The sequence below is a fragment of the Lactuca serriola genome, chromosome 1 (genome assembly GCF_051521515.1).
Source record: "Lactuca serriola cultivar US96UC23 chromosome 1, Lser_US96UC23_V15, whole genome shotgun sequence".
In the NCBI taxonomy this organism is placed as follows: Eukaryota; Viridiplantae; Streptophyta; class Magnoliopsida; order Asterales; family Asteraceae; genus Lactuca; species Lactuca serriola.
In genome coordinates, this window is record NC_136408.1 from 35,857,791 (window position 1) to 35,870,514 (window position 12,724).

The 12,724-nt window shown below is 30.9% G+C and overlaps 1 protein-coding gene across 1 annotated transcript; it reads left to right on the forward strand.

Annotated features, from left to right (window-relative positions):
• The first annotated feature begins 5,159 nt into the window (after positions 1-5,159).
• On the forward strand, positions 5,160-11,453 carry LOC145068046 (11-beta-hydroxysteroid dehydrogenase-like 4A). The gene is made up of 6 exons (XM_079015044.1): positions 5,160-5,586; positions 5,685-5,877; positions 8,207-8,292; positions 8,875-9,006; positions 9,089-9,217; positions 11,008-11,453. Exons 1-6 carry the CDS (start codon positions 5,404-5,406, stop codon positions 11,269-11,271), a joined length of 987 nt encoding a protein of 328 aa, XP_078871170.1. The 5' UTR covers positions 5,160-5,403; the 3' UTR covers positions 11,272-11,453.
• Positions 11,454-12,724: the final 1,271 nt, after the last annotated feature.

Here is a 12,724-nt window from a genome sequence, read left to right on the forward strand (position 1 = left end):
AATTCCAAAACTTGAGGGCAAGTTTTGAAACATTTCAACACATTTGGGATTAGAATTTAAATATGCATCAAAATTAAACTATTTAATCAAAATTTAAATTCCAAAACTTGAGGGCAAGTTTTGAAACCTTTTTCAAAACATTAGGGTTTTAACTATTTAAATTTCAAAACAACAAAACTTTTTGGGGTTCAAATTTTAAACTATAAAACCTAAAGGGCCAAATATGAAACTTTTCACAACAACAAGGATCAAATAACAAATAATTCAAACTAACATTTAATCCCATAATTATCCATATTTGATGATTTCTTGCAAAATAATTTATCAATTTACTTAAAATAATTAATCAATTATCTTATAAGGAAACAATTATCCTATTAATTGATAAATATCTTCAATTAGATTAAAATTATAGTCAAATATATCATATAATCGGATTAATATTAATCTAACATGATAAGGTAATTATCCCAATGCAAAAATAGCAAGAAATCCCGAGATAAGCACTGTCTGACGCACCGACTCGCCGAGTCACCCTCTGGAACTCGCCGAGTAGGGCTGACTCGCCGAGTCCAAGAGTGACTCGCCGATTCAGGTCGAACAGTGAGGCCAAAACACGATTTTCAGTTACATCAAGCATCAATACAATAGAAACCAATCATGGCTCTGATACCACTGATGGGTTTTGGTCATAAGACATCCTATGTGCTCATACAAACCCTAAAGCTTGGATCTAGGTTTCTCTATTGTACATGCTTTGAATCCAAGACTATAAACCCTAATTCTAGCATATGGAAATCAGAATTCATATGTAAATAGGTTTAAGAACATACCTTGATTGTTATATAGCAATAACAATCCAATTCCTCCTTGAATTGACCTTGGAAAGCAGAGAGTCACAAGTGTCACTCCTCTAATGGTTTACAAACACCATAAGCAAGTGGAGAAGGTATAAAGAGAGAGGAGGGAGGTTAGAATTCGTCTCTAAGACTTCTTGGGAAGGGATACACGAATTCATGACCTTGGGGTTGTTTATATAGGTGTAGAGATAGGGTTTCAGTCATTATCCTTATCTAGTTGATTATCCATTAAGCAACCAATAAGATAATCCTTGAATCCTTATCACACTCGAATTCTAAGGCTTTCCAACCTTAAATTCGTCCACCATATATAAAAGATAATCCTTACCTTATTTTGTAACTATCACATAATTACAAATCAGCCCCTCTAGTTTAATTAATTACATTTGATCACAAAACTAATTCTTAATTAATTATCGACCAATATTAATTAAACAAATATGATTTCTCCTTTAATATATTATTCTTATAACATATTAATAAATCATATTGTTCTCTCTCTCTATATATTTCTCCAATCAAGTTGCTTTGGTGAAGGCAACCCAAAAGGACCATGCACCATCGGGTCAAGTACATACCAAAATAGTTATGGACTTAGACACTAATCCAACAGTATTTACAAAAGAAGCTTTGTTTGTAGCTACTGAACTCATAGGCGAGCAATCTACTGCCTGTTAAAATTTGGTACATTAACACAGGAACATTATTTTCAGGCTAATGCATGTCAATTAAATCAGATTATAATGAAACCCAAAACTTGAAATAAGTCTGTACACAACAGGTGAGATTATAGTGTTCTATAGAAATAAATTAGATAAGTAATGGCAAAACCTGAGGTGGATCTGGAAATAAATGAGGTTAGATGAGAAGCGGGTATCCCATAGCCATACAGTTGCAGGTTTATGGCAATAAATCAGATTACCGACTTCCTTTAAATCTAGCAATTAGGTTTTCTGATTGTTAATGTGCGGAGGGAGGCGAGTAGAGAAGAGATAATCGATGAAGAACACGAGTGCGAGAGAGATTGTTGACTGATAAATTAGTTTTTATCATAACAAAAACCGGTGCAATGGCAGAATGGAAAACAAATGGCATAGCCATGACTAATAAGGACGAGCTTATAGTTCTAATTAGATGAGATCAACAAACCATAGTATCAAACGATAATGAAAAAGTCAACCTCCCAACATAATTGGGAACTAGATTATACTTTTGTACCATTTAGTGATAGAATCAATATTAAAAGTAGTCAATTTTACCACATAAGTCAAAATTAGATCCATATCAGATGCACAAACACTTCGAAGAATTAGACATTGATGTGTAGATGATGCAAAAAAACAGATTCCAAACTATCAATCGATTAGTGGAGATCTAGTAGAGAATAGAGACGACTTACTTTGGTATTGAGCATAACTGCACAGAGAATACCGGTGTTATCCATGGCAGTTTGGAGATTATCAAGTGTGTCCTGATGATACTCATGAGATCCATGCGAGAAATCGATTCCAATTGCCAAATCAACGGCGACCAAAGATAACGATGATGACGAAGAACATGAGCGAAGGGCCGTCTTTGGAGGCGATGTGACGGTAGGAGTTGGGATTAGAGAGAGAGAGAGAGAGAGAGAGAGAGAAAGAGAGATGGACAGGGTTTACCTGATTCAGGGTAATTCATCACTAAAATGCCCCTGAATCATTTAATTATCATGCCCTCATGTTGTTTTTTTCCCAAGTATTTACAAAAATGCAACAAATGATCCTAGCATTTTATTATTTTGATCTAACGGCCCTGGTTTGGTTATCGGGTTCTCGGAAACTTTGAGTTCACAAAGGATTCTTGCTCTCTCTCTCTCTCTCTCTCTCTCTATATATATATATATATATATATATATATATATATATATATATATATATATATATATATATATATATATATATATATATATAACTCTACTAGACGTCTAGACAGTCAAACGATACCCGCAAGCACCATTTTTCTATTCGTTTCAATGTTGTTAGCCACAAACTACCATCGTCCAATCACTTGTTGTAACCATCTATAATAAATAAATAAATAAATAAAGTATTTTAATTTTCATCTCCTCAGTTACTATGCTTTTGTAATGGAATGGAATCACAATTGTACTTGAATATTAGGAAAAATGAATTGATAGGTTAATTATCTTTTCGTCATGCTCATGTTTAGACAAATTTTTTTTGTATATATTTGACCATTTAACTTGTTAAATGTGTTCACATATTACAATTGTCACTGCTGTAATATGTGACAACATTTAACAAGTTAAATTTTCAAATATGTAAAAAACATTTCCTAAAGGTGAACAACTTTTTTTTTTTCAAATTTGTTAAGACCTTTTATAAGTTCTTACAACATTTTTATTATATTTTTTTCCTATAAGTTTTTCTAATACAATGTTTTAAACTTTGCTTATAATTTTTTAAAAACTTTTTCTATATTTTCATATATTTTTAATATAAGTGCTTTTAAGCCAAATATTTTATAAATGTTAAAAAAATTTCTTACAAGTTTTTAACTTTTTTTTTTCATACTATTATTTATGAATTTTCTTTTACAACATTTTTAATGTGTTTCACAATCGACAATTTAATTTTTTTATAATATTTTAAAATACTTTCGTTAAATATTGGTTTAAAATGTTGTATTAAAAAAGTTTAAATTTTATAAACTTCTAACTAAAAAATATTAAAAAGTTGTAATAATTTTAAAACATTTACATTATATTGATTTTTTTTGTTTTTTTTATTTTCTATGTAATATTTTCTTTTTATATTTTTTTAAAGACCCTCCATAGTTATTGTTACATATTTAATTTTATTGTTAGATATTGTTTGCTTTAAAAATATTATATATACTTAAAAACAAAAAAAGAAAAATATAAGAGGCAATATAAAATATTTCACAAAACAAAAACATATTTATTAATTAAAAAGTAAAGTTTAGAATTGATCGATATTTAATTAATATTTAAGACATTATGGATATTTTAAAAATAACGTTTGAAAAAAATAATACAAACAAATATTAAAAATAAAATCGTTATTAAAATTGAAGAAAATGACTTATCAGGTTAATTAACGTTTTGTTTTATTCAAATGTAGGCATTTTTTTGTATACATTTGACAATTTAACTTGTTAAATATATGTACATGTTATCATTATTACCTGAGATAGCCGGTGACAATGATAATATATGAACACATATAACAAGTTAAATGGTAGAATGTGTAGAAAAAAAAGTTATATAAATATAAACAAAACGACAAGAATGATTACCCTGATAAGTCGATAAGTCGTGTCCCCTGCATATTAACGACAATAGAAAACTCACCATGATCAAACAACCGACAATGTTGCATAATTAAGCTTTTTGACCAACATATTTTAAAATATCACCACTATTAAGTTTAGCAAACAAGGCAAAGTTTTTGTTGATTTGTGACCACATATCATAGCATGAGTGCCATGATGGTATGTCTAATTCCAGATTAACGCTTTTACGTCTTCTAACATTTGAGGTTCGAGTTTAAGTTGTATTTATGATTTTTTATGGTTTGACTATATAATATTAAAATATGGGATTAGACTATGTTATGATCTTAAGATCCTAATCGGCCCGAAATCCAAAAATCTCATTATAAATCTTGTTTTGCATAGATCTTAGTATGATCAGGATCGTTTTTCTCTTGCATGCTGTTAAAATCGTAATATCTTATGATAAGATTGGGGTCTTAACAAACAATTGTATTAAACTTTGAGCGACTCATATTACACTTTGAATGATTGTTATTTCATTATTTTGTAGTGTTCTACATATATATTTCTGGAATAACTACAAACAAATCAATATTTACTGATTTTTTTAAATAACCGGGAAACACTTACGATTATAACCTATTGCGTCGGCATATCATCGCAATGATGTCTACGAAAACGATTGTCACACATGGATCTACAGCGATGGTCCTCGCTCCATTCCGCCTAGCGATGACATTTTGATCTTTAACACATTTTGTCCATGCAATTGATGCCACTAAGTGTTGATATTTTCAACTATGGGTAATAATTTTTTTTTGTTGTATTGTATCATAAGCGGATATTTAAGGACTTTGTAATGATTATATATGTAAAACATATATTATTATTTTAAAATACTTTATTATCACATCACATACATAATACATGTAATCATAGAAGAATGTTATCATAATACATATCTAAAGTATGCTCGCTTAAGGTCCTGGATCTATGGCTACGCTGCCTATATATTAATAGGCTCACAAACTCTAAAAATAACTTCTACGTATAAGAAAACTAGTTTTCCAGTTATGAAATGATACAAGTCCTTGGTCTCCTATCTTTGTCGACATCTCCGGCTTGATGCGGTGATTGGTACGTAGTTTAATTTGCTTGTTGTTTACAATCAACATTCTTTAGCATTTTGAAAAATCCTCTCGTCGATTATAAGCTAAAAAGTACGACGACCTTTTGGTGAAAAGTGATGGATCTAATACACAAATTCCTAATCATTGTTTCTGGTATTCTATCGGTCATCTCATGCATCTTCGTCTTGCCGATACTTTCATTGTTCCGCATCTTGAGGTTTTGTATCAGATCTGTACTCCGAGAAAAACTCGCCGGGAAAGTGGTGCTTATTACAGGTGCTTCATCTGGTATCGGCGAGGTAACCTATCTCTACATATGACTTTTTTTTTCCTTTCAGAATACGTGCGTAAATATAGGAACTGACGATAGGTTTGACTGATTACATGACTATTGAAGCATTTGGCGTATGAGTATGCAAAACATGGAGCGAGTCTAGCGTTGGTTGCGAGAAGAGAGGAACTGCTTGCGACGGTTGCCGGGAAAGCCAAGGAGCTGGGAGCGCCGGAGGCAATTGTGATCAAGGCCGATGTTTCCAAGCTTCAGGATTGCAAGAGATTTGTCGATGAAACAATCAACCATTTCGGTAAATGTGAGTTTCGCTATAAATCCTTTCGCATTTATTCTGTTTATTAGCATTCTATTGAATTCACGCCCGGCCAGTTCGTATGTTTACGATTAATTTTGTCTAAGTAACGTCCAACTCTTTTTAGCGTAACACGAACATGTTAAAAGATTTAGAGGTACGTAGGAAATTTTTATTCAAAATTAATTATTAATTATATGATATAAAATAGTAATAATCAAACGTAAAAACGATTACATGCACAAAATAATTAATGTTAGGATGTTTGTTGTTTTTGAAGTAAGTGCTACTATATATTAATATATGTTATGTTAATATTGTCATTTATAATTTCCATAAATATTAATTTTTTATTAGTCTTACTATTGGTGAAAACTCTCTAAAAATAAGTAGTTAAAAAGGGGTAAGTAGGCCATTTAACAAATCTAAGCTTAAACAATCACTTTTGACGTATTGTGTATCAAAATGATTATTTGACTTGTGAATAATCAAATAACAAAAACGTATGAAGTTTTTACTTTCAAACAAAAGTACCTATATATTGCATCTCCATATAGCGACAAAGTTTCACATCACTATATATATATATATATATATATATATATATATATATATATATATATATATATATATATATATATATATATATATATATATATATATATATATATATATATATTATAATTGTTGTTAAAGAAAAAACATAAAATTCCTGAATGGGTAATTATCTACTAATACTTAAAATCTTACTAAACACAGACTTTTATTTCATTTTGACCAGATCTATCTATATAAATGATTGATCTAGAAAAAGAGAGATGAAATCTAAGTAAATAGAGAAAAAAAGAGAAATGTTTGCTTAATTTCTCATGTGATGGAATTGATCATTTGTAAAGAAATATCTGTTTCTTTCTTTAAGTTTGTTAATATTCATTTTTAGGTATGAATATTTTATTTTCACTCTATCTTGGAATAGAAAAAAGTATAATGTAATTTATTTTTTATTTACATAATTATTAATCATTGAAATATTGATTAAATTTTTGGTTTTAAATAAATTAAAATTTTACATCTATAAATATCTTTTGTTATAATCTTATCCAGCTATTTTATACATTGTATTAAGATATACTTTACAAAATTTATATATAAATTTTTTTTATATATGGTAGGCATGGAGACATTATAGGTGAACAAAACCCGAATTCGATCCAATCTAGTTTTACTTACCTCATCAAAAATCCGATCCGATTCCAACCAAAATCCGAATCCGATTTGAAACCGGTTTAAACCGATTTTAGTGGGTTTTAGCGGATTTTAGGGCGGATTTGGATCCGGTTTTTAGCAAATCCAGTTTACGATCCGCTATCAAATTTAATTTGGAATGTAGAATTACGATCCGATTGAAAATCCAGTTTTAAATCCGATCCGATCTGGTTTGGTCAAAACCGGTTTTGACCCATTCCGGTTTCGGATTGGATCAAGTTTTGAATAGTGAAACCGGTTTTTGTGTGCATCTCACCTGGTTCTAAAAAGCGCATCTAGCACCCCTCAAGGCGCCATGACGCGAGACGTTGTGTAGCACTATAGCCGTTACAAAAACGTTCAAAATGAGTTTGTTAAGCGTAATGTTCAAATAACATGTCAAAGCGCGTCTTATCACGTTATGACGCGAATCTTTTTTCAAGGCGTGAGTTTTTTTGTTTTTTGTTTTTTGTTATTTCAGATCGGGCCTAAAATTACTAAGGTTTTTTTTTTGAACTTTTTATATATTAAATATTAATATAACACTTCTAAAAACTTGATATATTTGATAAAATTCAATAAATATATGATTTATCTTTTTTAATATACATAAAATAGTCACATCTTGACAAACATCATGGCTCGCCAAAGTTCGTCTTAGCTTAAATTTGATCTTGCCGCCAAGCCCACACATCACATTATTTAGAACCTTAATAGTAGGTGAACCAAAGATGCTCATAGAAATAATGAACTAATTTATCACCTTCCTCGTCTCATACTATTTTATTTGATCTAAAAATCATATTCTTAAAAGAACTTAACAATAGAATTTGAACAATATTATGTGATTGTTTGCGTGAGTTATGAACGAAGTATAATTATCTGAAATAATTTTCCTAAGAAAATAAATAATTTTCCTAAGAAAATAAATGATCAGACTAGTTGAATACAATTTTTGTTTTTGTAAGCGAACAACGCCACAACCAATATAAAATGGATTACATTTATCGGTGTTTCTTCGTGTCAAAAAATTTCATGATATTTGTAAGAGCATATGCATGACCTACTAACAAATTGTGAAAATTAACAGTGGATTGTCTTGTAAACAATGCTGGAATCATTACAATTGGCCTCTTTGAAGAAGAAGGATGCATCACCAATTACACTTCTATCATGGTATTTACCATTTCATACTTTGATCATGGTACTTATCATTTATATTTTATGTTGTTGGAGTATTTCTACATGGACTAAACACGGTCTCATACATCAACATCTATATATGTTAGAGTTTATCTTTTTTACAATGACTATTTAAAGAGAATATCTAGAACTTCACATAATCAAACTTCATACAAAATCATCCTTTGGTACCCCATACACTAGGTAGGGCTCAACACCTACATCATCATCTCAATGTTAGAGTTTATCTTTATTTTTTTTTATAATGACTATTTAAAGAGAATATCTAGAACTTCACATAATCAAACTTGATACAAAGTCATCATTTGGTACCTCATACACTAGGTAGAGCTCAACACATACAAAGTCATCCTTTGTCCTTAGAGGGTGTGTTGGAGTTCCACATTGGGGTAAACATGGTCCATCTCTATATATGTTGGAGTCTTTTTATTATTCTTAAGAGATTTTATAGAGAAAATCAATTACACATATCTAACTCGGGAAACTCAAAATTAAGAATAAATAGGTAACACCACATGCCAGAAAAAGGCTTCACATATTTTCTTTTCTTTTTAGAATGTGAACTTTTGGGGATCAGTTAATGCCACACATTTTGCACTACCACATCTGAGAAATTGTAAAGGGAGAATAGTCGTGATTGGTTCTACCGGTGGATGGTTTAATATGCCAGGAATAAGCGTGTATAATGTAAGTGTAAAGCTCGATATTTTTTAATGATTTGTCTTTGATACATATTTAATGATCGTCTCATCAAGAAATGGCTCTCTAGGCAAGCAAGGTAGCGCAACAAAGCTTCTTTGAAACACTACGAATCGAGCTTGCTTCGGATATTGGGATAACAATTGTAACTCCAGGGGTGGTAACTACACCGTTAGCTAGTGATGAAGTCTTGAATGAGGTAAATAAACATTTTTCTTTTAATGTGTCGAGTGAAATCATTAAATTGTTTCCAAGTAATGATACATGATATATGATCCATTTTTATATTTATGAAGTAGATTAAATTCTAATACATCATGCAATTAAACAAAATTTTAGGGGTGGTAAGCTAAACTTTAACCACAAACAGGTTATTGAGAGACGGAGAGTGGCCTCTCTCTCTCATATTAAAATTATAAAAACATTTAGAGCATCCAAAATAAGAAGTTTTTATTTAAGTCTTTTCATAAATAAAAAAAAACTCAAAATACAAAAGCTTATTATATCTCTCACAAGCGGAGAACTTTTATATTTTGCTTTTTATTAGTTGTATAGTTCTAATTGGTTAAACATGTAAGGGTCCCACATAATAAATAAACAAGATCTTAGTTAGAGCTTGTTAATTAAACATAATAAATAAACATCTTAGTTAGAGCTTGTTAATTAACAAGCTTACTTAAAAAGCTTAGGATTAAAAAAGCTGGGTTTTCAATTTTAAGTGCATTTTTGTTCGAAAAAGCTCATGTTGTATATTCTTTTAAATAAAATAAGAGGATAAGTTGGTTATTTCATAAGCACTACCCTTATTTTCTAATGTTGTTAGCCATAAAAACATATGGTGTAAAATTTCAAAACCCTAAGGAATAATCATATTGAAAATCTTCATAGGAACTTGTAGCGATATTTTTTGCCAATCAAAATGACCATTATTTTATAGGACTAGCAAATATGTACCACGAAAAATCAATCAACATGTTACCAATCAAAAAAGCTAACATGTTTGGTTGATAATATCATACCAATTGAGTAATCATGGTATGATACTGATACAAAATTTTCAATATTATAGTAGTACCGTACCAAACAATACTATATATATATATATATATATATATATATATATATATATATATATATATATATATATATATATATATATATATATATATATATATAATTGAGGTATGTTTGGTTTTTAATACATTAAGAACATTGGTATTAACATTTTATCGTATTAGTAAAGTTTAAAGTTTGTTGTCATGTATCATTAGTCTTCACTGTTTTAACTTTTAAACTAATTGTAGAAGTTTAATAAAATTGAATTTTCAGTCTCACCTATCACAAAACTTAATTCATGTTTCATAATGATCAAGAACATTGAAATCCTCGTTCATAAAACTCTTGTACATAGTGGTATATAACATTACCAATATGCACCAATTTACCTTATTATTAGCCAACGATTTGGTACCAACTATACTTGATATTGTAATAGTAGCAAAATGTTTGTACCAACTATAATCGGTATGATATAAGGTTTAAAGACAATATGACTAGTATATAGTATATACCAATTCCACCCCTATTATTTTGCCAATAAAGGTTAAAATTTATTAAAATCCTCAAATCTTTCTTATTGATATTATATTAGCAGAAGTCTTTTGTCTCGACTAATGTCATAATAAATTGAAAAACAATTATCTTATGATAAAAAATATTAATATTTTTCTAATAAATATTAAAGTTAAATCATGTTAATAATAGTTAGTAAAGTATCAATATGGTCTTTTTAATGATCGAACACGCTGAACTTAACTGATACATAAGTTTTCTGATATTCTATAAAGTTTATTGTTATGCATGCTTTCATCTTTTTTAGCTTTAAGCGATTTCTTTTTTGATTACCCAATAATACGATGTTATTTTTTAAGTCACCTAACCATTTCGAGTATGCACATCTAAACCAAAACGTTGATTATTTGTTGGTAGTCAAATTTATGGTGGATACCAAGGTACTCAGCAGAAGATTGTGCTAAAGCAATTGTGAACAGTGCCAGACGTGGAGATGAATACTTGACTGAGCCAGCATGGATGCAATCGGTCTTCATATGGGTGATGCTATTCCCAGAGATAATGAACATAGTCCGACGCTTAATCCTCATTGCTAGTGGGAAGACTTCATCCCAAAAATGGAAATCTTGCAACAATATTGGTTCACTTGAATCCCTCAATTCCAATCCTAAACATGACTAAACTCATCTAGTATATATGTGGAATGCACCCGGCCAATGGGCTATAAAGTTTATTATTTTATCGTACGTAAAAATAGCATATAGGCCAAGTGTATAATTAACTAATAATGTTTTGGTTTCAAATAAAATATCGGAAACTAGATATATGAATATATCCGTGCATGATAATTTATTCCATGTGATGATAGGTCAATTTTGCATTTATTGTTATGTTTCAAATTCCAAAGGATGCATTTGCAACCAAAGACGCAAATTCCTTAGGGCTTAGACCCACAATTTAGTAAAGTACTTATTTAGTTATGTTAGTCACAAATCACACTATATCTTTGGCCCACAACCTACTGACCTAGTAAACTAGTAAAGTACTCAAACCTTGTTGAGTTGCTGGTCCAAAAATAGAGCGGTCCCTATGTAGCGATAATAAATAACCGTATGAACACTCAAGGCTCTGTTCATTCTTATTTTGTTTTGTTCTATTAGAGGTTTTTATTTATTGACAAAATTGCAAAAATGGATTTTATTTATTGACAAAATTGCAAAAATGGTCCTTGGTTGTCAAAAATATACGGTTTTGGTTCAAAAATGTTTGGTGGTGCATGAGTAGTCCAATTTTAGATCTTTTTAGTGATTTTGGTCCCTCTACATTTAAAAAGACAAATATACCCTTATAATTTATATTTTCCATTTTATTTAATTGTTGAAATACATAATTTAATTTAATTTATTTTTATTAACTTAAAACAAAAAATAACCCAACCCCCCTCTCAGCTTTATAGAGGAGAGAAACCCCTTTATCACTACTTCAACGCTCCATCACCGGTGACGGGAACCACCACCGACGGCCACAATTCTCACCGGAAAACATAAACCCTTCATCTCCCTCACATGGATGCTATGATAAACTCTACCACATTACGAAACCACCACTACGAAACCAGTTTCATCGGAAATCAGATCTATTAAAAGCGACTTCCACCCACCTCATCTCTCTCTTTCTTTGATGAACTGTCTCGTCGATCTAGGAACAGAGGGGTGGCAGATACATGTGGCAACGAAGAAAGAAAACAGAGGTGGCACTGGAGAACGCAGACAGAGGCAAACAATGCAAGTGGGGATGAAAAGGAAGGCGACAACGATATTGGACTGTCAATCTAGGAACCAAAACAAGCGAAGGTTCGTCCGACGGTGGCAGGAGACAGGGGCGGACTTAAGGGTGGTCCACGGTGGCACCGGCAACCCCTAACTTTTCCGGCCGCAGTGGAAAAAATTTCAAATTTTTTTATTTTTTCTACTACCTTGCAACCCCTAACTCTCCCGTGCAACCCCTACTGTAAAATTCTGCGTCCGCCCCTGGCAGGAGACGTAGGTGGTGACGAAGGGGGAAGGTTCCGACGTCGTTTCTACCTCCACATGAACCACCAGATTTGCATTTTGCCACCGGATATCCGTCATCA

Coding starts and splice junctions, on each gene's coding strand:
- LOC145068046 (XM_079015044.1), top strand. CDS start 5,404: ATGGATCTAATACACAAATTCCTAATCATTGTTTCTGGTATTCTATCG. Junction 8,293..8,874: donor CCAATTACACTTCTATCATG/GTATTTACCATT, acceptor TTTTCTTTTTAG/AATGTGAACTTTTGGGGATC. Junction 9,007..9,088: donor CAGGAATAAGCGTGTATAAT/GTAAGTGTAAAG, acceptor ATGGCTCTCTAG/GCAAGCAAGGTAGCGCAACA.